Source organism: Strix uralensis, chromosome 2 (assembly GCF_047716275.1).
Source record: "Strix uralensis isolate ZFMK-TIS-50842 chromosome 2, bStrUra1, whole genome shotgun sequence".
Lineage (NCBI taxonomy): Eukaryota > Metazoa > Chordata > Aves > Strigiformes > Strigidae > Strix > Strix uralensis.
Window position 1 is genome coordinate 48,763,829 of NC_133973.1, and position 18,410 is coordinate 48,782,238.

General features: G+C 43.4%; 1 protein-coding gene across 2 annotated transcripts in view; it reads left to right on the plus strand.

The window, feature by feature from the left end:
• Nucleotides 1–18,410, plus strand: part of PCYT1B (phosphate cytidylyltransferase 1B, choline) — a 47,668-nt gene that overhangs the window by 7,453 nt on the left and 21,805 nt on the right. Inside the window, exon 1 of one of the 2 annotated variants that reach the window (XM_074858593.1) lies at nt 7,388–7,574. The exons of the other annotated variant lie outside the window; for it this stretch is intronic. Coding sequence (XP_074714694.1) covers nt 7,458–7,574 — 117 coding nt within the window. The 5' untranslated portion in view covers nt 7,388–7,457. Of the gene's footprint in view, nt 1–7,387; nt 7,575–18,410 lie in introns of those variants that run through there. 2 annotated transcript variants of the gene reach the window in all.

Below are 18,410 nucleotides of genomic sequence, written 5' to 3' on the forward strand. Positions count from 1 at the left end.
GACAAGAACAGTGGAGAGGAAAAAAAGTATTGGAGACTTGTAATACTGGAAAAGATAGTGTGACAGAATACTGACAATCAGTCCAAGAAATTTGAAATTGAGCTGGGGGAAAAGGAAGGCACCAGATAGATTGAAAATGTGTAGAAGTGAGTGCAATACAAATATGTGCAAGAAAGGCAGTCTTAGCTTTGTGTGGATTTAAGGGGATTGGAGTGCATATCTAGAAAGCTGGGAGAGGGGAAGAAGGGAAAGGAGGGATAACAACAGTTTAAATGTGAACAGGAAGAATATTTTTCTTAAATCATACTTTATCTGTAACAGTGAGAAGCAGGACAGAGAGTATGAATCATTTAGGGAAAGTTTATACTGAGATATAGAGATCTGTAATATTCAGTATTATATTCCTTGATAGCAGTAAAGTTGCAGCTGTAGTACTGTGCTTGCAGCACTCTGCAAGAAATCTGTAGAGAACTCAAAATAGAACAGGGAGGATAACAAGAAGATCTGTAAAATATGACCTATGAGAAACTATTGCAACAACTGGGGCAGTTTAGTCTGGAAAAGTAATGAGTGACATAACAAAAATACCAACCTACCTGCTGAATGTCATCTCTCTACTCCAAATCCTCAAACTATTGTTTCAAAATCTTAACCATATGAATCATACAAAAAGCAAGACAGTAAATCCGTTCTCTATGTCCAGTAGAAAAAGCAAGCAGGGCCAATAGATTGCAGCAATGCAGGATCGGGTTAGACATTAAGAAGAACTTTCTAATAAGAAAGAACAGTGGTAACAGTGGATTGACTAGATAGTTGGGGTTCTGGGAAGGGAATAACCAACAGAGGTTAGCTAATCGAAGTGCTTCCCAACCTCTGTGCATCCATCATCGAGAGTCCCACTGCCAGAAATCCCTCATCCTCCCCTGACAACCCAACAATTAAAAGCATGATTGTTAAAATTAGCAAGGACAACAGAACAATCTAATAACGGGACAGACAGACCTAACATTTCCCACACTAAGTGACCACCTCTCTGACTGTGGAAAAATAAAATGAAGACAGATAGCCTCTTGGTCAAAAACCAAACATAATTTCTGACCATATTCTTCAAAAGTGCTTATAAAAGTAGTCATGAAAGAGTAAGAACACAAAGAACCTACCCCAAAGTGGGTAGCCCCACTTATTCAAAACAGTGCTGTAAAGCATAGATGAATGGCATCATCAAAAGCCACTATTTTCAAGAATTTATGGATTTCAGATGATTTATATATAAACCATACTGGAATTAACATGACATTTTTAATTAAACTCTTATATAAGGACTGACTAATTTGATTCTATACAAGTAACCTGAGAATATAGCATTTATTAAAAATCACATCTCCATTGTGGAATTATGGAAAGAAGCAGCTATAAGATTATGTTGTACCAAATACTGTGTTTTTGCTTTTCATAACTTACGGACTCATTGCATATAAAAAAACCTTACGGATTTAATCCGTATACAATTGTATAAGACTCTTCCATAAATACGAATACTTTGGATTTATTCTAACAAAAAGGTGGCAGTTTGTAAGCACTGTGCGTTCCACTGGAATGATGAACTATGTGTGAACTGACACAGGCAGGATACAGGAACAACCACAAAAACACAGACAAAATGCAAAGAGTAAATTTATTCTCATTACCTCACAACCCAGGGAATCTCCACAACAGAGCCAGACAGAGGCACGCAAGTGAGGATGCAGGCACCATGGAGCTTGGTCCTTGCTAGCCAGAAAGAGGAGAAGAAAGAAAAGATCTCAAACAAGCTGCTTTCACCTGTATATCAGGGATGTTCACAGGCGTAGTTTTCCACTGTGCTTGGATCTTCCCCACTGCAGGGCAGGAATCTCAAGCATGTTAGATAAGGTGCCTCTGAGTCTATCACAGGCCTATGTTATCTAAATGCAGATGTTTTACCTATCGAGCACACAAAACTAAACAACAATTAGTATGATATATGTGGTTTTCGACATCCCAGCTGCAAATCACTTGAGAGTGTTTACAATCCTTCTCACCAATCTTCGGTTATATTCCTACAAACTACAACTTAAAAATGAATTAAAGCTACAATATCAGGCAACATTCCGTGGAAGCAGCAAAGCAATGGTGTTGGAGGTGGTGAAAATCCATAGGGTGTAGTTTAATTCATACCTTTCATTCTCTCCCTTTTTTTTCCCCACCTATGCAGGGGAAAAAATATCTACCATTGTGAGATTTTAACCTCAGTCTAAACATATGTGATTTAACTAATTGATTGTCTCAGCAATAAGGTATCTTTTCCTGCTATTTTTTGGCTAACAATGCTAGCATGTCTAGAATATATAGAATAGATAGACAGATACACATTTACATACATAGAACTATAGTATTTTAACTAATCTGCTCCAGACATAAGCCATTCCTCCATCTTATAAAGTCTTGCAGTTGACAGTCATTAGAACCTTCAGGATCCAAAATATATACATTGCAGCAAAGTTCAGCTCATCCGTTAGTCAATAATTTATTCTATGATGTTTTCTGTAGGTGTTTGGCTTTGAAGTCAAACACTATTTAACCATACCAGTCCCTGGTTTTCCATAGTTTTCTGCTGACTTTTGAACAGAAATTACATGAGGGTCTATTTCTCTTTGTTATGACTTGGTTATAAGTCAGAAGACTCTTGCAGCCTCTCTTATGTGAAAACCATTTTAAGTACAACTTCTGCTGTGCTAACTGGTGCTTGAGATCCCCTGAGGCACTTCAGACACTTGATGATATTCTCCAAGGGCTGCAATATATTCCAGTCCCTGTTTTCACAAAGGACATCAGAATAATGGAGTATATTTGCTTTAATAACGCAAATGTTGCGGTTCTTAGCCTGGAGACTTTGTTGAGTATTCACAGACTTGTCTGTAGTAGTAAGATCTCTGGACAGCTGTGAGCAGCTAAGCCAAAATACCTTGTTAGGAAGTGGCTTGGATGTAAATCATTATACTCTTCAGCAGACAGCGGGCTGTATCACTGCTTTACCATTAGAAGGAGCAGAAAGCGCTCCTTGTTAAGTAGTTGTGAAATGCATATCTTTTCCCTGCTCAAGCAGTTTGAGGTCTTTAATGGGTTTATTCACAATTTCCAAGTACAGGTTGCTCCTTCTAGGAATTTTGCCTTAAGATAAGGATGCAATTAGTGTACGCTAAACAGCATAGCTATGAACCTGGATGTAGTAAGTTTGATGCAGTAAGCTTCCTGCTTATCTCAGTCCATCAAATATAGGGAAAAGAACCCCTCTGAGGGAAGTGGACACATTAATTCATGTTCAGATTTCAGCCATGTTGGCCTACCAGTGCTAGTCTGCTAGAATCAGTTTAACATGCGTAATATAGTAAAAGCATGACAGAGGTTTTATAGGTGCTGGTTTCTACAAGGAAGTGAAGTTTGTCTAGTTAACAGTTGTGGGCACTGATCAGTGCTCCACTAAAAGATTTTAAAAATATGGATGGCTAAATAGAAAAAGGTAAAAAAAAAAAAAAAAAAGAAAAGCAGAGAGATATTTAAAAATTAGGGCTTGAAGATATGGAAGAATCTCCACAGAATATTTGTCTCTGTAATGTTCAGCTGCCCATGAAGCTCAGAGAGGGATAATACTTTGAGTTTGAAGAAGGAGAGGATTTAAATGTAACACCTAAGCATATTATTTATTTATACTTTTCATACTTTGAGAACTAATTGCAAACTGAAATTCCATATAGAAAAAGCCCCACAGACAGAACTGTCCTAAGGGCTAAGATTTTTCCCTGTTTCCTGTCTATTCAATTCAGACCTTGGAACTAGTGTTAAGAGAATTGGGATCAGTGTTTCCTGGCTTGTTTGCATGTAATGTTAATTTATGCACCCTGGGACATGATTTTTATGCATCAGATGTCTATTGAAGCTCAAGCAGCTGTTGCCAAGAGCTCAGTCATTAAAGGCAGTGGCTATATGTCCCTGTTACTTCTGAAGGAATGGCAGGAGGATACCCGGGAGACCATACTCAGCCTGGTGCAGGATATTTGGTTACATAAAAGAAATTAGATACAGGAACCTTCCCACCCATCACTCTTGTTCCACTGTTCTTTTATAACTTGGCTGACTTGTAAGGATTTATGGAAGACCATCTGCTGAGCTTCTCCAGTCAAATCTAGTTTTTATTTATTTATTTTAGAGAATAAAGAAGACACACTCCAGCCTTTTGAAAGCCCATATTGCCCCCACAGTTAGAAGAAGACCCAATTTAGGATAACTTATTCAAAGTATCTGGTATGTTGACTAAGATCATCACAGCCAAGATGGCTGGCCTGTGACAAATTCCATTTGGATAGACATGACAGACCCCACAACCTTCTCTCTGCTGTTATTTCAACTCTCTCTCTATTAATGAGGTACACAACATTTCTTAATCATGCTGTCCAAACAGAAGGGAAAAAAAATTATAAAGTATTTCCCAGAGGTGGAAATGAAATAAACAGCAAGAAAAGCATTCCACTTCCACTTTGAAATTCTGCCACAACTTAGACAGGTGATAACACTACTGCAAGAGAGACATCATTCTTTAATGCTATATGTATATGGAAAAACTTCTCTCAAATCAAAATACAGCCGGAGTCAGTAGCAAACTCTCAGCATGAAAGCAAAGATTGAAATTCACCATTTCATGCTCAAAATAAATAAAAGGCAAGGGAATTTACATTTCCAGTTTATTGGTAATCATCCAGTCCATTTCCCATTCATCTCTGTTCCCACGCACCTGACCCCGGGTACGTCCATACCCAGTGCTACTCCTTCAGCTCACTGGCAGCGGTCTCTTAAGAGCTGGCCTATGTGGTTGGGTTTATAAAAGGGCTACCAGCTCTCTCTGCCTGCTCTAGTCCTAACACTGCTCGGCTATCCTGTCCAAATACTCTTCTAGCAGCATAACATTCCCGCAAATATTTTTCCTAAGAAAATGAGCTACAAATTTCAGGCAGACTTCTGCATTAATCATGGTTTAATCATTTCATTTGAACATGCTTTCCATAGTGTGTGAGTAGTCCTCGCAGAATAACTGATAAAGGAACTTAGTTATACAAATAATGTTCAGCTGTGAGATTTAGTTTGGCTACCTGTTCTCCTTGCTCAGTCACCTCTTTTGGCATGTATTTTCCTTTTTTCTTGACTGCTGTCTCATTCTTTCTTTTCACATTGTCTTTTCACATTCTCTTTCCTTCTACTTTCTTTCTCATCTCCTCTTCTTCACTGACCTACCCCTTTCCCTTTCACTCAGCTTATATATTTTGTTTGTATTGCACTTGGCCTCCCCCTGAAGATGTGCAAAAGAGAAGACATTTGAAGTTAAGCTCTCAAGTTCTAGGGAATGACCCTGAAGCACAATCCTTTTGTAACTCACAGAATCACAGAATCATTCAGGTTGGAAAAGACCCTTGGGATCATCGAGTCCAACCATCAGCCCTACTCTACAAAGTTCTCCCCTACACCATATCCCCCAGCATCTCATCTAAACAACCCTTAAACACATCCAGGGATGGTGACTCCACCACCTCCCTGGGCAGCCTATTCCACTGTCTGACCACTCTTTCTGTGAAAATTTTTTTCCTAATGTCCAGTCTGAACCTCCCCTGTTGCAGTTTAAAGCCATTCCCTCTTGTTCTGTCACTAATCACCTGTGAGAAGAGACCAGCACCAACCTCTCTACAATGTCCTTTCAGGTAGCTGTAGAGAGTGATGAGGTCTCCCCTCAGCCTTCTCTTCCTCAAACTGAACAGTCCCAGCTCCCTCAATCTCTCCTCATAGGATTTGTTCTCCAGGCCCTTCACCAGATTCGTTGCCCTCCTCTGCACTCGCTCCAGCACCTCGATATCTCTCTCGTATTGAGGTGCCCAAACTGGACACAATACTCCAGGTGTGGCCTCACCAGTGCAGAGTACAGGGGGACTCCTCACGGCTTTGGATGGCCTTAAATGTTTGTGTCCCTTGATGAACTCTGATTTTTAAAAACAACTCCCACAGTGCCCACCACAGCTAAGTACTACTAGAATCCACTTTAACAAATCCATCAAGGTTAATAATAGCCAACGGAGTCTGTCTGTTCTAAAAAGTGCTGGCTTTATATTATCTTGGTCATGTTCTCATGCTGTTTAAGGGAGCTGGGCATTTCACTTCAGCAGCGTGGAAGCCACAGCTGCGTGTGGTGAAGCAGCCGTGCAGCACGGCTGAAGATGTGGCTCTGACTCCTGGGCTGGCACTAGCCAGGTTCCTCGCTAAGGGCCTGGGAACGCTGTCACATACTTGGCTGTGATGGAAACGTTTCGCCGCATTGAGACAGAGCTGCTACCGCTGCGACCACGTCCTTTTATCCATCTCCTGGCAGAAGAGAACGGCATTTTTACCAAAACTGTTTCATACCATAAAAAGCCACTTTATTTCCTTAGCACCACAGATTCCCAGCAGCATTGCCTAGAAACTCAACCCAGTCGAAGTGAGGATGTATTTCGGAACGAAACGCACCCCCGTCCCCTGGATTCTTTTGACGTCACTAACTGAAAACCCCGTAACCCGCGGCAGCGCCCAGGCATTTCAGCCCTACACTCCGAAAAGCCGCTCCCAGCACCTTGTTCCTGCCCGGAGCGGGGGGAGCAGGCGGCCGCTCCCCTCCCGCCCCCGGGGCCGCCGCCCCCCCGGGGGCCGCCGCCGCCCAGCAGGGGGCGGTGCGGCGCGGGCGGCGCGCGCGGCCGGGCGCGGCGGGCGGGAGCTGTCCGTTCAGCACCGCGCGCTCCCGCCCGCGCCGCCCCCTCCCCCGCCCCTCCCCGCCACCGCGGTCGGTTTGGAACGAGTCAAACCGCACCGCCGGTCGCCGTGAGGGAGTTCCCGAGGCCGACCGGGGCCGGCGGGAGGCGGGCGCTGCAGCGGCACCTTGGCCTGGCTGCGCGGGGGGAGCCACGCCAGGGCGGCTCACGGGACGGCTCTGCCCCCCACCAAATGCTCACGCCGCGGTGCGTGGCGCTACGCCGGGCCTGCCCGCGCTCGGGAGGGCGCACCCCGCCCCGGGGCGGCGCGGGGAGACGCGGTCCCGGCGGACTTTAGCAGGCGCCCGGGGGGGGCGGGGGAAGCCCCGGGGGGGCCGGGGCCGCCCGGGAGCCGGCGGGGTCCCTGGCGGGGTCCGCGGCGGGGCGGCAGCCAACGAGGAGGCCGCATGCAAATGAGCGCGGCGGCGTCCCCCGCGCGGAGGGAGGAGGGCGGGGCGGCGCAGAGGAGGGCGCCCGGTTGCCATGGCGACGCGCGGCGGCCGTGCCCCCGGGCGGCTCCCGGGGAGACCCCCCGCGGGGCGGGCACGCGCGTGACGGCGGAGCCCCGCGCCGGGCGGGCCCGGGCGGCGGCGGCGGGCGAGGCTGGCGCCGGCCATGCCAGTGCTCGCGCCCGATGCTGAGTCAGAAACAGGTATCCCGAAATCCCCCTCTGAGGCGCGGCGCTCGGAGGCCATGGAGGAGCTGGAGCACACCTGCCCCCAGCCGCGCCTGGTGAGTCGGGCCCGGCCCCGGGCGGGGGCCCGGCCACACCTCGGCCCTCCCGCCCCAGCCTCCCCGGGCGCTGCGGGGCGGGGGGCGAGTGCGTGGAGGGGGGGCGAGGGAGAGAGGAGGGAGAGGCCAGCGCCGTTTTAGGGCAGGTCCCTTTGTGTGGGGCCGCGCCCCCGCGGGGAAAGCAAAGCGAGGGCTGCTGGGGGGGCCTGTGCCCGCGCTTCGGGTGCGGGTCCCGCCCGGGCTGGCCTTGCTGCGGGGACTTGGGGGAGCACAGTGACAGCCGGGCAGAATTTCTGGTCCCTTCTTTAAAATAAAAAAAAAAAAATATCCCCCTGAGCCCATGGCGAATGAGGGAGCCTTTGGGAAGCGCTGTGGCACGGCCTGCCGCATCCGGGAAAGTGCCGGCGCACGAAGCCGCGGTTTCGGCTCAGGTAACGGGGGGCGTGTGACTCGGTAAAGCCCCATTCCGAGAAAAAAAGCTGCGCGTCTTCAGTAACGAGTGCGGAGGAGCGGCGTGCGCTCGGAGGAGCAGGCGGCCGGTCCCGGCAGCCGGTCCCGGTGGCCGGGCCCCGCGCGGCGGCCCCGGCCCAGCGGCGCGTCCGGCCCGGCCGGCAGCCGCCTCCCCCCCGCAGCCACCCGCCCGGGCCCGGGCGAGCCCCCAGGCCAGCCCCGGCAGGGTCAGTGCACCCAGGAGTGCTCAGACCCCCGTTTCTCGGCTTAAGAGCCCCGTGAGGAGTTTCCTGTTCGCTTCGGGAGGTGTAAGGCAGAGAGTCGTGGGGAGCTGCGGTTGGGGGGGGCAGGAGGATGAAGGAGAGCCAGGAAGGTGATGGTAAAAATAAAGTCCTTTGGTGGCCTTTGGTTAAAGGTGAGGGAAGGCTCCTTCAGCTCGTGCAGGCAGCTTTACAAGGCTGCTGTACCCCAGGAGTAAGAATCTGAGAGCTGCCCTTTTTTTTCACATACTAATTTCAAATAATTGGACTGTTTCCTTACTTCTTATTTGAACCTTTTATTATTCCCATCAGGAATGGGCACTCCTTTCCCCAACATGGTATGCACCATTGGCAAGGCAGTAGAGAAATAATAGTAACGATACATATATGTACACGCAGAAATGCAGAGACAGTGCCAATGTGTGAAAGTGCATGATGGATGCAACAGTTTAGTACTGGAAATTAGATCATTTAACACCAGAATTCAGTCACAGTCCTAATTAAAACATATTTAAACATCAAACTTCAGTAATTAAATTCAATGCTGTAGTTGAGACATTGTTCTGATATGACAAGAAATAGCAACAGTCTTTTGGAGCTGACCTAAATTAATGTTTTCTACTTGATAGTGTTATAATTAGAATCAACTTTAAAGAAGACTGTTAGTTTGTTCATGGAAGGGTTTTGGAGCTGTTTTAATAGGGAAAGTTAGCTCACGTGTTGTTACTGCAGTGTGTTCGTACAGGCTGTCTTAAGATTTCTCTGTCAAAAGCTCAGATATAACAATCCGTTTGAATATATTACTCCATGTAGTCTGACATTTTAAAAGATTTTAAAGAAAGAAGTGACAATATGATGCCAGTATTTACAGTATCGTGCATTCCAGTATAATTTCTGTGGAAATTAAGGTGACAGCTAGAGTACACGAATAAAACAGGAATTCATTATGATGTTTTAGATCTTTCTGAGTACCAATAATGGACAATGGAGACATTTTGAATAAACATTTATGGAAAGTGTGTGCTTATACAGTGATATTTTGTCAGACAGCAGATCTATGTTATCTTCAGGCAAAAAAAAATTGCCTGGTGAAATACAATGCAAGACACCGTACTTGTTAGGGCCACAAGGAGTGATACAAGCAAGCACAGTCAAGTATGTCTTAAGTAAGAAGAATTCAGAGCTGGTGTCCTGAAGAGCTAAAGTGAATTGCCCCTTGACGGATGATCTAGTAACATGGATATCAAGTTCCTATAAGATCTTTAAGATCTTCAGTACTTTCTCTGATCCCACTCCTTTGAAGGCAGCATATACAGTGGTGGGCCAGTAACCAAGGCACGTACTTCGTTAATATAAATGAAAGAGGGTGTCTCAGTTAACATTTTAGTATCATTTTATTATGCTGAACCTCAGGATGGTACCCCAGGATGGCTTTGCTACCTTAGAATGATGTAACTTGTGGCAAGTGAAGTCTGTGATATTTACAGATGAGTTTTTAATACCGTTCATTGGTTATTATGCATCTCTAAAATTAATTATCTGGGCTTTCAAGTTCTTAATATAGGCCCATTCTTAGGAAGCAATTTTTGTTAAGAAAAGAAATATAACTTCAGAATCAGCTCAAATTTTAGAAGATGGAAAGGGGGTTAGTTCTTTTCTGAAACAGTTGGCGTCCTTTTCATTTAAACAGGAATTACTTATTTAAAGCCTTAAAACTGTGAATATTTTTAATGGATATCTGCCACTAGATCCTCTGATTTTAGGCTATGGAGTCTGCTAGCTTGGCAGGAAGTGTCACAGTAGGACTAAAGAAAACCCCTGTATCCTTCCAAGAGCAGGAGAACAGGGGACATTGAAGGCAATTCTCAGGTAAGTTTCAATGTGTATTGAAACCTGATGTTTTTGGAGTGCCTAGTACTGTTGTGATATAAATTGCCATTAATTTTTTCCCAAGACACTCTTTGGGTTTTCTTAACTGACTAGAACATTGATGAGCCATCGTGCTTCAGTCAATTCCCATGGCCCATCCCTCACTCAATCTTTGCCTTCTTTACTTTCTTAACTTCCACGTATCTGAATGCCGGGAAAATCTCTCTCTGAGTGACACAAGTACCTCAGCCTTAATGCACAACAGAAAAACAAACCAATTACAGTTGCAGGCTTTATTCGTACTGGTGTGTTTAGCAGTTTTGTTAGTCAAGAAAAGAATCCCACAAATAGTGTTTCTCCAGTCCTGGTTTGTATAGTTTTGCATTTATCCATTTCTTGTCTGGAGCGAACTGCTGGTTTAGACCACTTTCTCATCTACCACTTTCCCATCCATTTTTTTAAGTGAGCATTGCTTCTCCTACTTTAACCCTAGGATACCCATGGTTTGGTCATGGGGGCCTTCATTGTTTTAAATGGGATAAACGTCACTGCCAGTCGTATCATGCTGCACATTCAAGGTATGGCAGTTGCCCCTGGATAACTTTCAGCAAGCTGCAAAGCATTGCTGGGCTGTGGATCTCAGCCTGGGAGTCACAGTGTCAGGGTTTGCCTGCGTGCGTCGGTACTAAAAAGGCCCGTAAGTGAGGCAAGCTCTTAGTTTAACTGGATGGCAGAGGTACCATAAGAGGAAATACCAAAGAGTAAGTACAAAGCCTTGTGAAATTATTTGCCTTTTAAAAAAAAAATTATTTATGTCCCTTGGGATCAAGAGTTTCACTTTGGTTCCACATGTGGGCAGCTCCTTGAAGGATCGATGTGCACCTTGAGAATTACCAGTCCTCACCTTGAAAGAAACAAACGCATTTCAACACACTTTGTTCGGGAAGGTCATTCCAGATAGTGTCTTTCATAAAAGGAAACAATGGCAATTTATGAGGACAGTGCTGCAGATAAAGCAAATACACATCGAAACTTACTTGAAAACTTTAAAACCTACTGCTTGGTCTCATCTTTCCCTTGAACACACTGCAAGTTTCTTTTCCTCGTATTTCATGTTTCTGTCATCCAGTGCAGGCCTCAGTGGGAGCATCTGGGAAAGTACTGTTGGGACTTGGGTACCAATGTTTTATTTTCAAAACTGGCTGAAGTCCTTAGGGTTAGGTCAGCTAACGGAATCCAGGGCGATGAAACGTACGTTTCCATTGCTGTACCTACCTCCTTGTGCTTTGAGTCTAATGTGAGATTGAGCCTGAATCAGGAATACAGGCTCTTCTGCAACACAAGGAAAGTTGGGCACAACTCAAGGAACCTTAAAAAAACCGAGAGGCAGAAAACCACCTGATTTAGCCAAGGTGAGCTACAGGGGAGGAGGGGGAGTAGGCAGGTAGGTGGTTGGTTTGGCCTGTCCTTACGGGTATGTTGGTGGGTAGAGTGCCACACAGGAATTAAGCAGCAGTTTTCATTAATTTAAAGTGAATCTATCTTCAAGATGATGTAAAGAAGCAAATAGGTGGTTTTTGCTGGGTCTGCTCTGTCCTTGGCAATGCGATCCCAAGAATACCAGGCTGTTCCCAAGATCATGGTTACATGACATCCGTGCTACTGTCAGACGCCTGTTCTCAGGCAGCTCCAGCTGTGGCCAGATCCCATTTGCCTGTGCAGGAAGTGGCCCCGGGTCCCTGTGTGGAAGTACCCAACTAGTTTTCTCTGCTTAGCATCACCATTACAAGGACAGACTAGCTGAAGACTTAGGACCTATCTTTATGGCAGATAAAACAGGTTCTGCGAAGGCACTATTAAGCATCAGGGCCATCTGAGGTTCACCCTGGCAAGCCCAGTGCCTGCTCCCAAGCCTGGATTTACTTCTACTGCTGTCTCTTGAGATTCAGAGGCTACAGACTTTTACAGTTCCTTAGGAATTAGGTATAAAAATCTTGGGGCCACTGAATCTACAGTACTTTGGAGAATCAGAAGCAGTTGAAGATCACAACTCTCACATCATTTTAGGTATCATCTGCCTTAGCCATTTTGTTTATTTTATTGATTTTTTAGAAGAAATCTGAGTACATGAATTTTCAAATTATTCAAGTACATTTGGAAAACACCTTTCCTTTTTTATTGAAGGGTAGAGGAGAACATTTTAGTACTTTCACTCACTGGAGATGTATAATGGTTTAAGGGAGCACTAGGCTCCTTTAGACAGTTTCTTTGTTGCTGCTGTTAAGCAATGAAATGCTAAGCACAAAATTTTAAATAATTGTGAGAAAAGTGTGCATGCCTTGAATTCCTGTATTTTCATACCTGGATGCCTTACTCCCTTCATATTTGCAAACGGTGTTTTGAGAGGGTCTGATGCAACCCTTAGAATTATTTCAGATTTTTTTTTTTTCCATGAGCTTCCATAGATCTTCGTATCTCTCTGTCCTGTATCACTGAAAGGTATATGCAATTTTAATTGGAGGAGCTAATGATGAATTTTTTATTGTGGGTTTTTATTGTGGTTAAAAAGTGTCCCATGCATCTGTTTCTCTCTCACGTGATGTTACGACTTAGGGGATCTGCCATCTGTTTACTTCAATGCGGAACTAAGCATAAATATATATGTAAATAGCCTTACATTTAAGGAAGTCAAAATTACTTTATTTGACCAAATATATTTTTGATCCTTTACAAGCTTGGGTTTTGCTCTGGATTAATTTTCACTTCCATAAATGTTGGCTACTACATAAAAGGACAAACCCATAAAAACATGCCAAATGTAGTTTGTGCCTGGGGACGTGTAGCAATCTTTGGCGCACTTTAAAAAAAATAAATAATCGCAAGCAGACACCAAGAATCTGCTGTGGTTTCCCTTTACTATATCAGAGGACATGCAACTGGTATACGGTCTGAAATATCTTAGTCTGCAAAAACTTGTTGCAATATGTATTCATCAGATATACAGAACTACAGATATTTTTGCAGGATTCACAAATGACACAAACACAGGGAGAAAGCATTACATTGTATGTATTGCATTCCTTGCTTGTAAATGCATATATGCAATGGTATTTTAGAAGCAGCTTTTATTAGGAGAATACTACCAATTTCTTAAACTGCTGTTGTCGTTGCTATGAAGGTTTGTATTATATCTTTAAAAAGGAGTGGAAGACCATTTAAATAGATTTTGTCTGCCCTTTCTTCAAAAACGTAAACACCATATAACGTAACATATATATAAAATGTAAAAAGAAACCCAACACATACATGAATGTGGAGAAGAAGAAATACAGAATTAGGAGCCAAATACTAACTATACAGGCAAGAAGTACGTGTAGCGTAGTGTATAACCACACACTACAACTGCACCATCATGCACAGACACTCAGTGCAGCCAGAACTGTCTATCCCAATATGTGCTTATACCTTTGTTTCCATGTAATCTGCTTTCCTTTCCTACGCACACATAGACAGATGGCATAAGGTGAAGAGCTCTTGTGAAAGGCACTGGATGAATCAGGGATCTGGTAGAGAAGCCCAGTGCTCTCCCTATGGGAAAGTAGTTCTTCCCAGGGTGCTTTTGCCTGCCAGCTGGGGAGCTGCAGAGAGTATGTGCCTCCTGTGCAGGGGGAAAAATGGGGTTTTTTTGCTTTATTTAGAGTAATGGTTTATACACGATGCTGTCCTACATCTGACATGCAATAATTGATAGACGTTAAGTATCTTTATGTAGAAGCAGAAGTAGAGATTGAATTCTGGACCAAATTCACCCAATAGCTTAGCTGTAACTCAGTTGATTTCAGTAGATTAACCCTTGTCTATGTTAAAGCTGAGGCTAGGTCCTTTTAGCCATACATCAGGAGTGTACAGTAATGTACAAGTGAAAAAGAATTGGTTAGTAGAAATCCAAAACATATGAACTGATGTTATCTCCAGTTTCTGGATTGATCAATAAAACACAGAGTGTCATTAGAGCAGTGGTTACACATTTTTGGTCTGTTGACCATGGCCAACCCTCAGCATCAGTCATGGGCCAGCAAGCACCTGCCATTCTGTTTTGAATTGCAAATGCACTATGGCCAGTTTGACTCTGCAGTCCCATTGCAATGTCTTCATTTTGCGGTGGTGCCCCCAGTCTGCTGCTCGCTAACCAGTGCCCTGTTGAAGGAGCCGCATACTTCTTTATCCTGAAATACTGCATATCCCTCCTCAGTGCCAGAACATCTGACAGCTTCGCTGAGCCTCCAGCCATCAGGACAGGAGGACATCAAGGCTTAGAGGCTGCACGCTGCCTCAGCTGCAGTTTGTTCTTTCAATGGGTCCTACCTGGGTTTGCTTCCAGCTGTGCCAGGGGAGCGGGCTCAGGTGGGTAAGCTGCTGAGGGTCACATTTCTTTTCCAGCTAGTGTTCATGGGGATCAAGATGCTTCGGCGGCAGTTCTTTCACTTGAGCTCTGCTTGACTTGGGGCCTGTCCTGCCTCTAGGATGGATTTTATTTTCTAAATAACATGTTCCAGTTCAGTCAAAAGTCATGGCTGTCACGCAGGAATCTTGTCATGAAATTCTTTGGCCTTTTGCAAATGAGACTAGATTATGTAATAGTTGTTCCAGTTTCATGATCTATGAATCTGCACATATATACATCATTGTGCTTCTTAAGAAGGCAGTGGAAGCTGCTTTTCTTCTATTACATCTTCAATTTGTAATTGCATCTTGCACTTAATCGTTACTGACTTAATACTAATGAGGAGCAAAGTATATTTGATTGAAGATAAAGCCCAGAAGAAGCAACTGAGAATAAGGCAATTTGGAATGCTTGCAAACAGATTTATCTTTTTTAAGTTATTGTTCTTATTAGGTTAGTTTGCCCTATTTTTAGTTCACATCCACCTCCCTGAGTCAGCAGAACTGTGGGAGAACAGGCTAGATTTTCTTTTGATACATGCATTAATATTGGAAGTGTTTGTGAAAAGTTTACCTGGAGGCACCCACCAATAACATTCAATTATAACTGAATTGCTCATAAATTTACCTGTTTGGGCCAAGGTTACTAAAGGTAGTACATGGGACAACATGATTTTCATTTTTAGAGTGTTCACTCCCTGACCCTCTAAGAGAAGACCCTGGTAGTCCTTAACATGGTCTTTCCACTTGCAAAGGGTATTCATACTTCAGAAGCTCAGCATGTATTTTTACTTACTTCTCAAAAGTTCTGATAGTGTTTTTCTCTTAAGTGTTCCTTAAAACTGATGTCAGTGTTTCCTGCTCTGTAATTATTGTTTGCCAACATCAGGAGCAGGCTCCCAAAATAATCTTTCCTCATATGAGTAGATCTTACCCACGTGATTCATACTGGTGAAATCAGTTCTCTGTTTTAAATACTGCCTCTGAGATAAAAGGAGATTACAGCATCAGACCTCCCATAGAATTTGCCTGCCAGCTTAATTGTTTTGTAAGCACAGGCCCAGCCTGCTCTACCAAGTTTTGCCTGTGTAGCTGTACTGGTTCAAGATCTGACATTTTCTTAGACCTTTGCTGATGACAAAATCTTAGATGACAGTACAACTATTCTCTCTATGAAGAGGACAGCATTTTTGTCTATGTCATGTAGTGAGGAGGGTAGTGTAGCTATGCAAATCAAAACAAAAAAAAGAAGAAAGTAGCTCCTTCCGTTAGCACATGTTGCATGCAGTTACACTGCAGGCAGAGTTATATGGTGGATGCACTATGGCATAGATGGGTCTACATTTGCCCATTTAAAAAAATATTTCCGTCTTCCTTGCTGGTGTGTGAAAAAAACAACCCAACAGCCAAAACATACAGAAACCAAGCAAACACTGACACAACTATTTCCTATTACAGGCTGTAAACAAAAGAGAGGGTGTGGAGGTATTTGTTCTTTTGACCTGTTATTTCAGTGGTATGTCTCCCTTCCCTCTACAAATCACTAAGCACTTTCCTTTTAATCCATTGGAAACATAACCTATGAATGTTTATCTGCTGACTAGCAGCTAATGGCTAATGTAGCTAATGGCTATAGCAGCCTGGGAGACTGTGAAGAGTGATAATAAAAAGGCAGCATCAAGACACACCTGAAAATAAGCTGCTTCTAGCTGTCATGTAGAGTTTCTTCATAAAGTATCCCAGCCACAGAACCAGCTCAGGGCTGCCTACCATACTATACTCTCTGGGCTACTGTCTCATTAAATGTAGTCAGGGGTTACAAAGATGTTACTGAGTGCAAATGGAGGTGTGAGGCGTTTGCTAGGAAGCTCCCCTTTACCTACTTTCCCTCTTTTAATGTCCCGAAGTTTACTGAGCATCATTCAGTTGTTCCGCAAATTTGTGAGAACTTAAGCAAGACACTATTTAAACTTGCCATAGAATGAATGGCTTCTGATATGCAAGGGTTACTGGCTATGATGTTTTAGCATGCACTCATTTTTAGGAAGTGAATTTAATTGTAATTGAACGCAGTGTCTTCATTCCCAGAAAATAGGACTTGGATTGCAAGAGTTTTTTTAATATCTTCTGAAGTAAATTCACTCACAAGTCCTAATATTACGGTGACTTCTCCATTTATGACATGTAATAGGCCTTCTCTAGACAGCACATAGTAATACAGTAACGATGTGGCATTTGGACTGCTTATATGAAAGTAAGGTCTCCCTGCTGACACCAGGTGTAAGGTCCTTCTGTCACCAAAGATAACTGTAAAGTGTGAGCATCATGTAAATAATTTTCTGTTCCTGTCTGTTAAAGCTCTAGAAACTGGAAGAGTTATCAGTTCGAATGCTGTATAAACCACCTTGCAGTTAACAGAGAAGGGCAACAAAAATAATTAGAGTTGTGGACCAGCTTCCACACAAGAAACAAATAAATGAGGTAAGCTCTTCAGCCTAGAAAACATGACTGAGGGAAGAAAAGAGAGAGGCAGGGAATAGGTGTCTACAGATGAATTTACTGAAGCATCCAATACAAGAACATCAAATAATACAAGGAGGCGGCAGGTGCTGAACAAACAAAATGAGATAATTCATCCCTGAACTCACACTTAGGCTGTAGAGCAACCTGCTACGGGATGATGCAGATTGTGGAAGCTTATCTTGGTCCAAAATACAAGGCTAAATTGACTTGCTTGACTAATCATAAAATGTAAATGCCTAGAACATAATGAAGGCAAATCTGTCAGAGAAAGAAGTATACTTGCATGGTCTTTGTCTAACTATCTGATTATTGGCAAAACTATAGCAAACTTGTAAAAGTACTTTAATGGATTAACCAAAATGAAAAAGCTGCTATATAAATTACTTGCTCTCTTCTCCCAATTCTAGTTATTACTGACAAGAAACTGGAAAGAATACAAGTAATAATATACAAATTGAAATAAGTCTGATACATTATTTCTGTTTTTTAATAATTTCTTGATTATTTTATCTTATGCTCTTATATACAAACCAAATGGTCTCATCTTACTGCATTCATAAGATGATTTTTTAAGCTCAGCGACATTTTTTCAAGGCCATATAAAACAAAATAGTATTGGGTAATCATTGGGAAGCTTTTTCTGTATTTCCCTTGATCTGTTGGCACATGGTATTTATGCATTTCTCTATGTGGCTTTGATAAAATATTGCTGATTTTAATCTATTGTATTTAATGTATTTTCATATCCAGTGATTGAGAGGTCACAGATTAATGGGAATATTGACAGGTCTGGTTCTAAGCCCTTGGCTGTAAAGTGAGCTTTAATGATAAGCATTTACAAAAGCGGGACCAATGGGAAGCTAATAGAGGTTGTTCTCTATTGAGCAGAGACCGAATGAAAAATCTTGGTGTTGCAAAGGTGTTTGCATTGATGAAAAGCACCATTCCGTTTGCCTGGGGGGAAAAAGAGATATCTTCCTGCAAACCAAGCCTATTTTCTTCAAATAATCCCCAAGGAAACAGCCTCTGCCAAGCTAGGATCTGATTACCAGTTGTAGGCCTCAGACCATAGCCATTATTGTTTTAAGATTTCTGCCTTCCTTTTTATCCCAGCAGGAACCAGGCTGTACAAGCTGCCATGTAACTTGACCTTGCGTGGAGATAAAAAGACAGGTTAGCACACAGTGATCGCAAAGCCAGAAGCAAAAAGACAGTATTTAGAAAATAAAGGAAGGAGCTGGCATGGTATGATTATGTGCAATGTTCTACACTGTGCAGCGTGGGTGGCCCA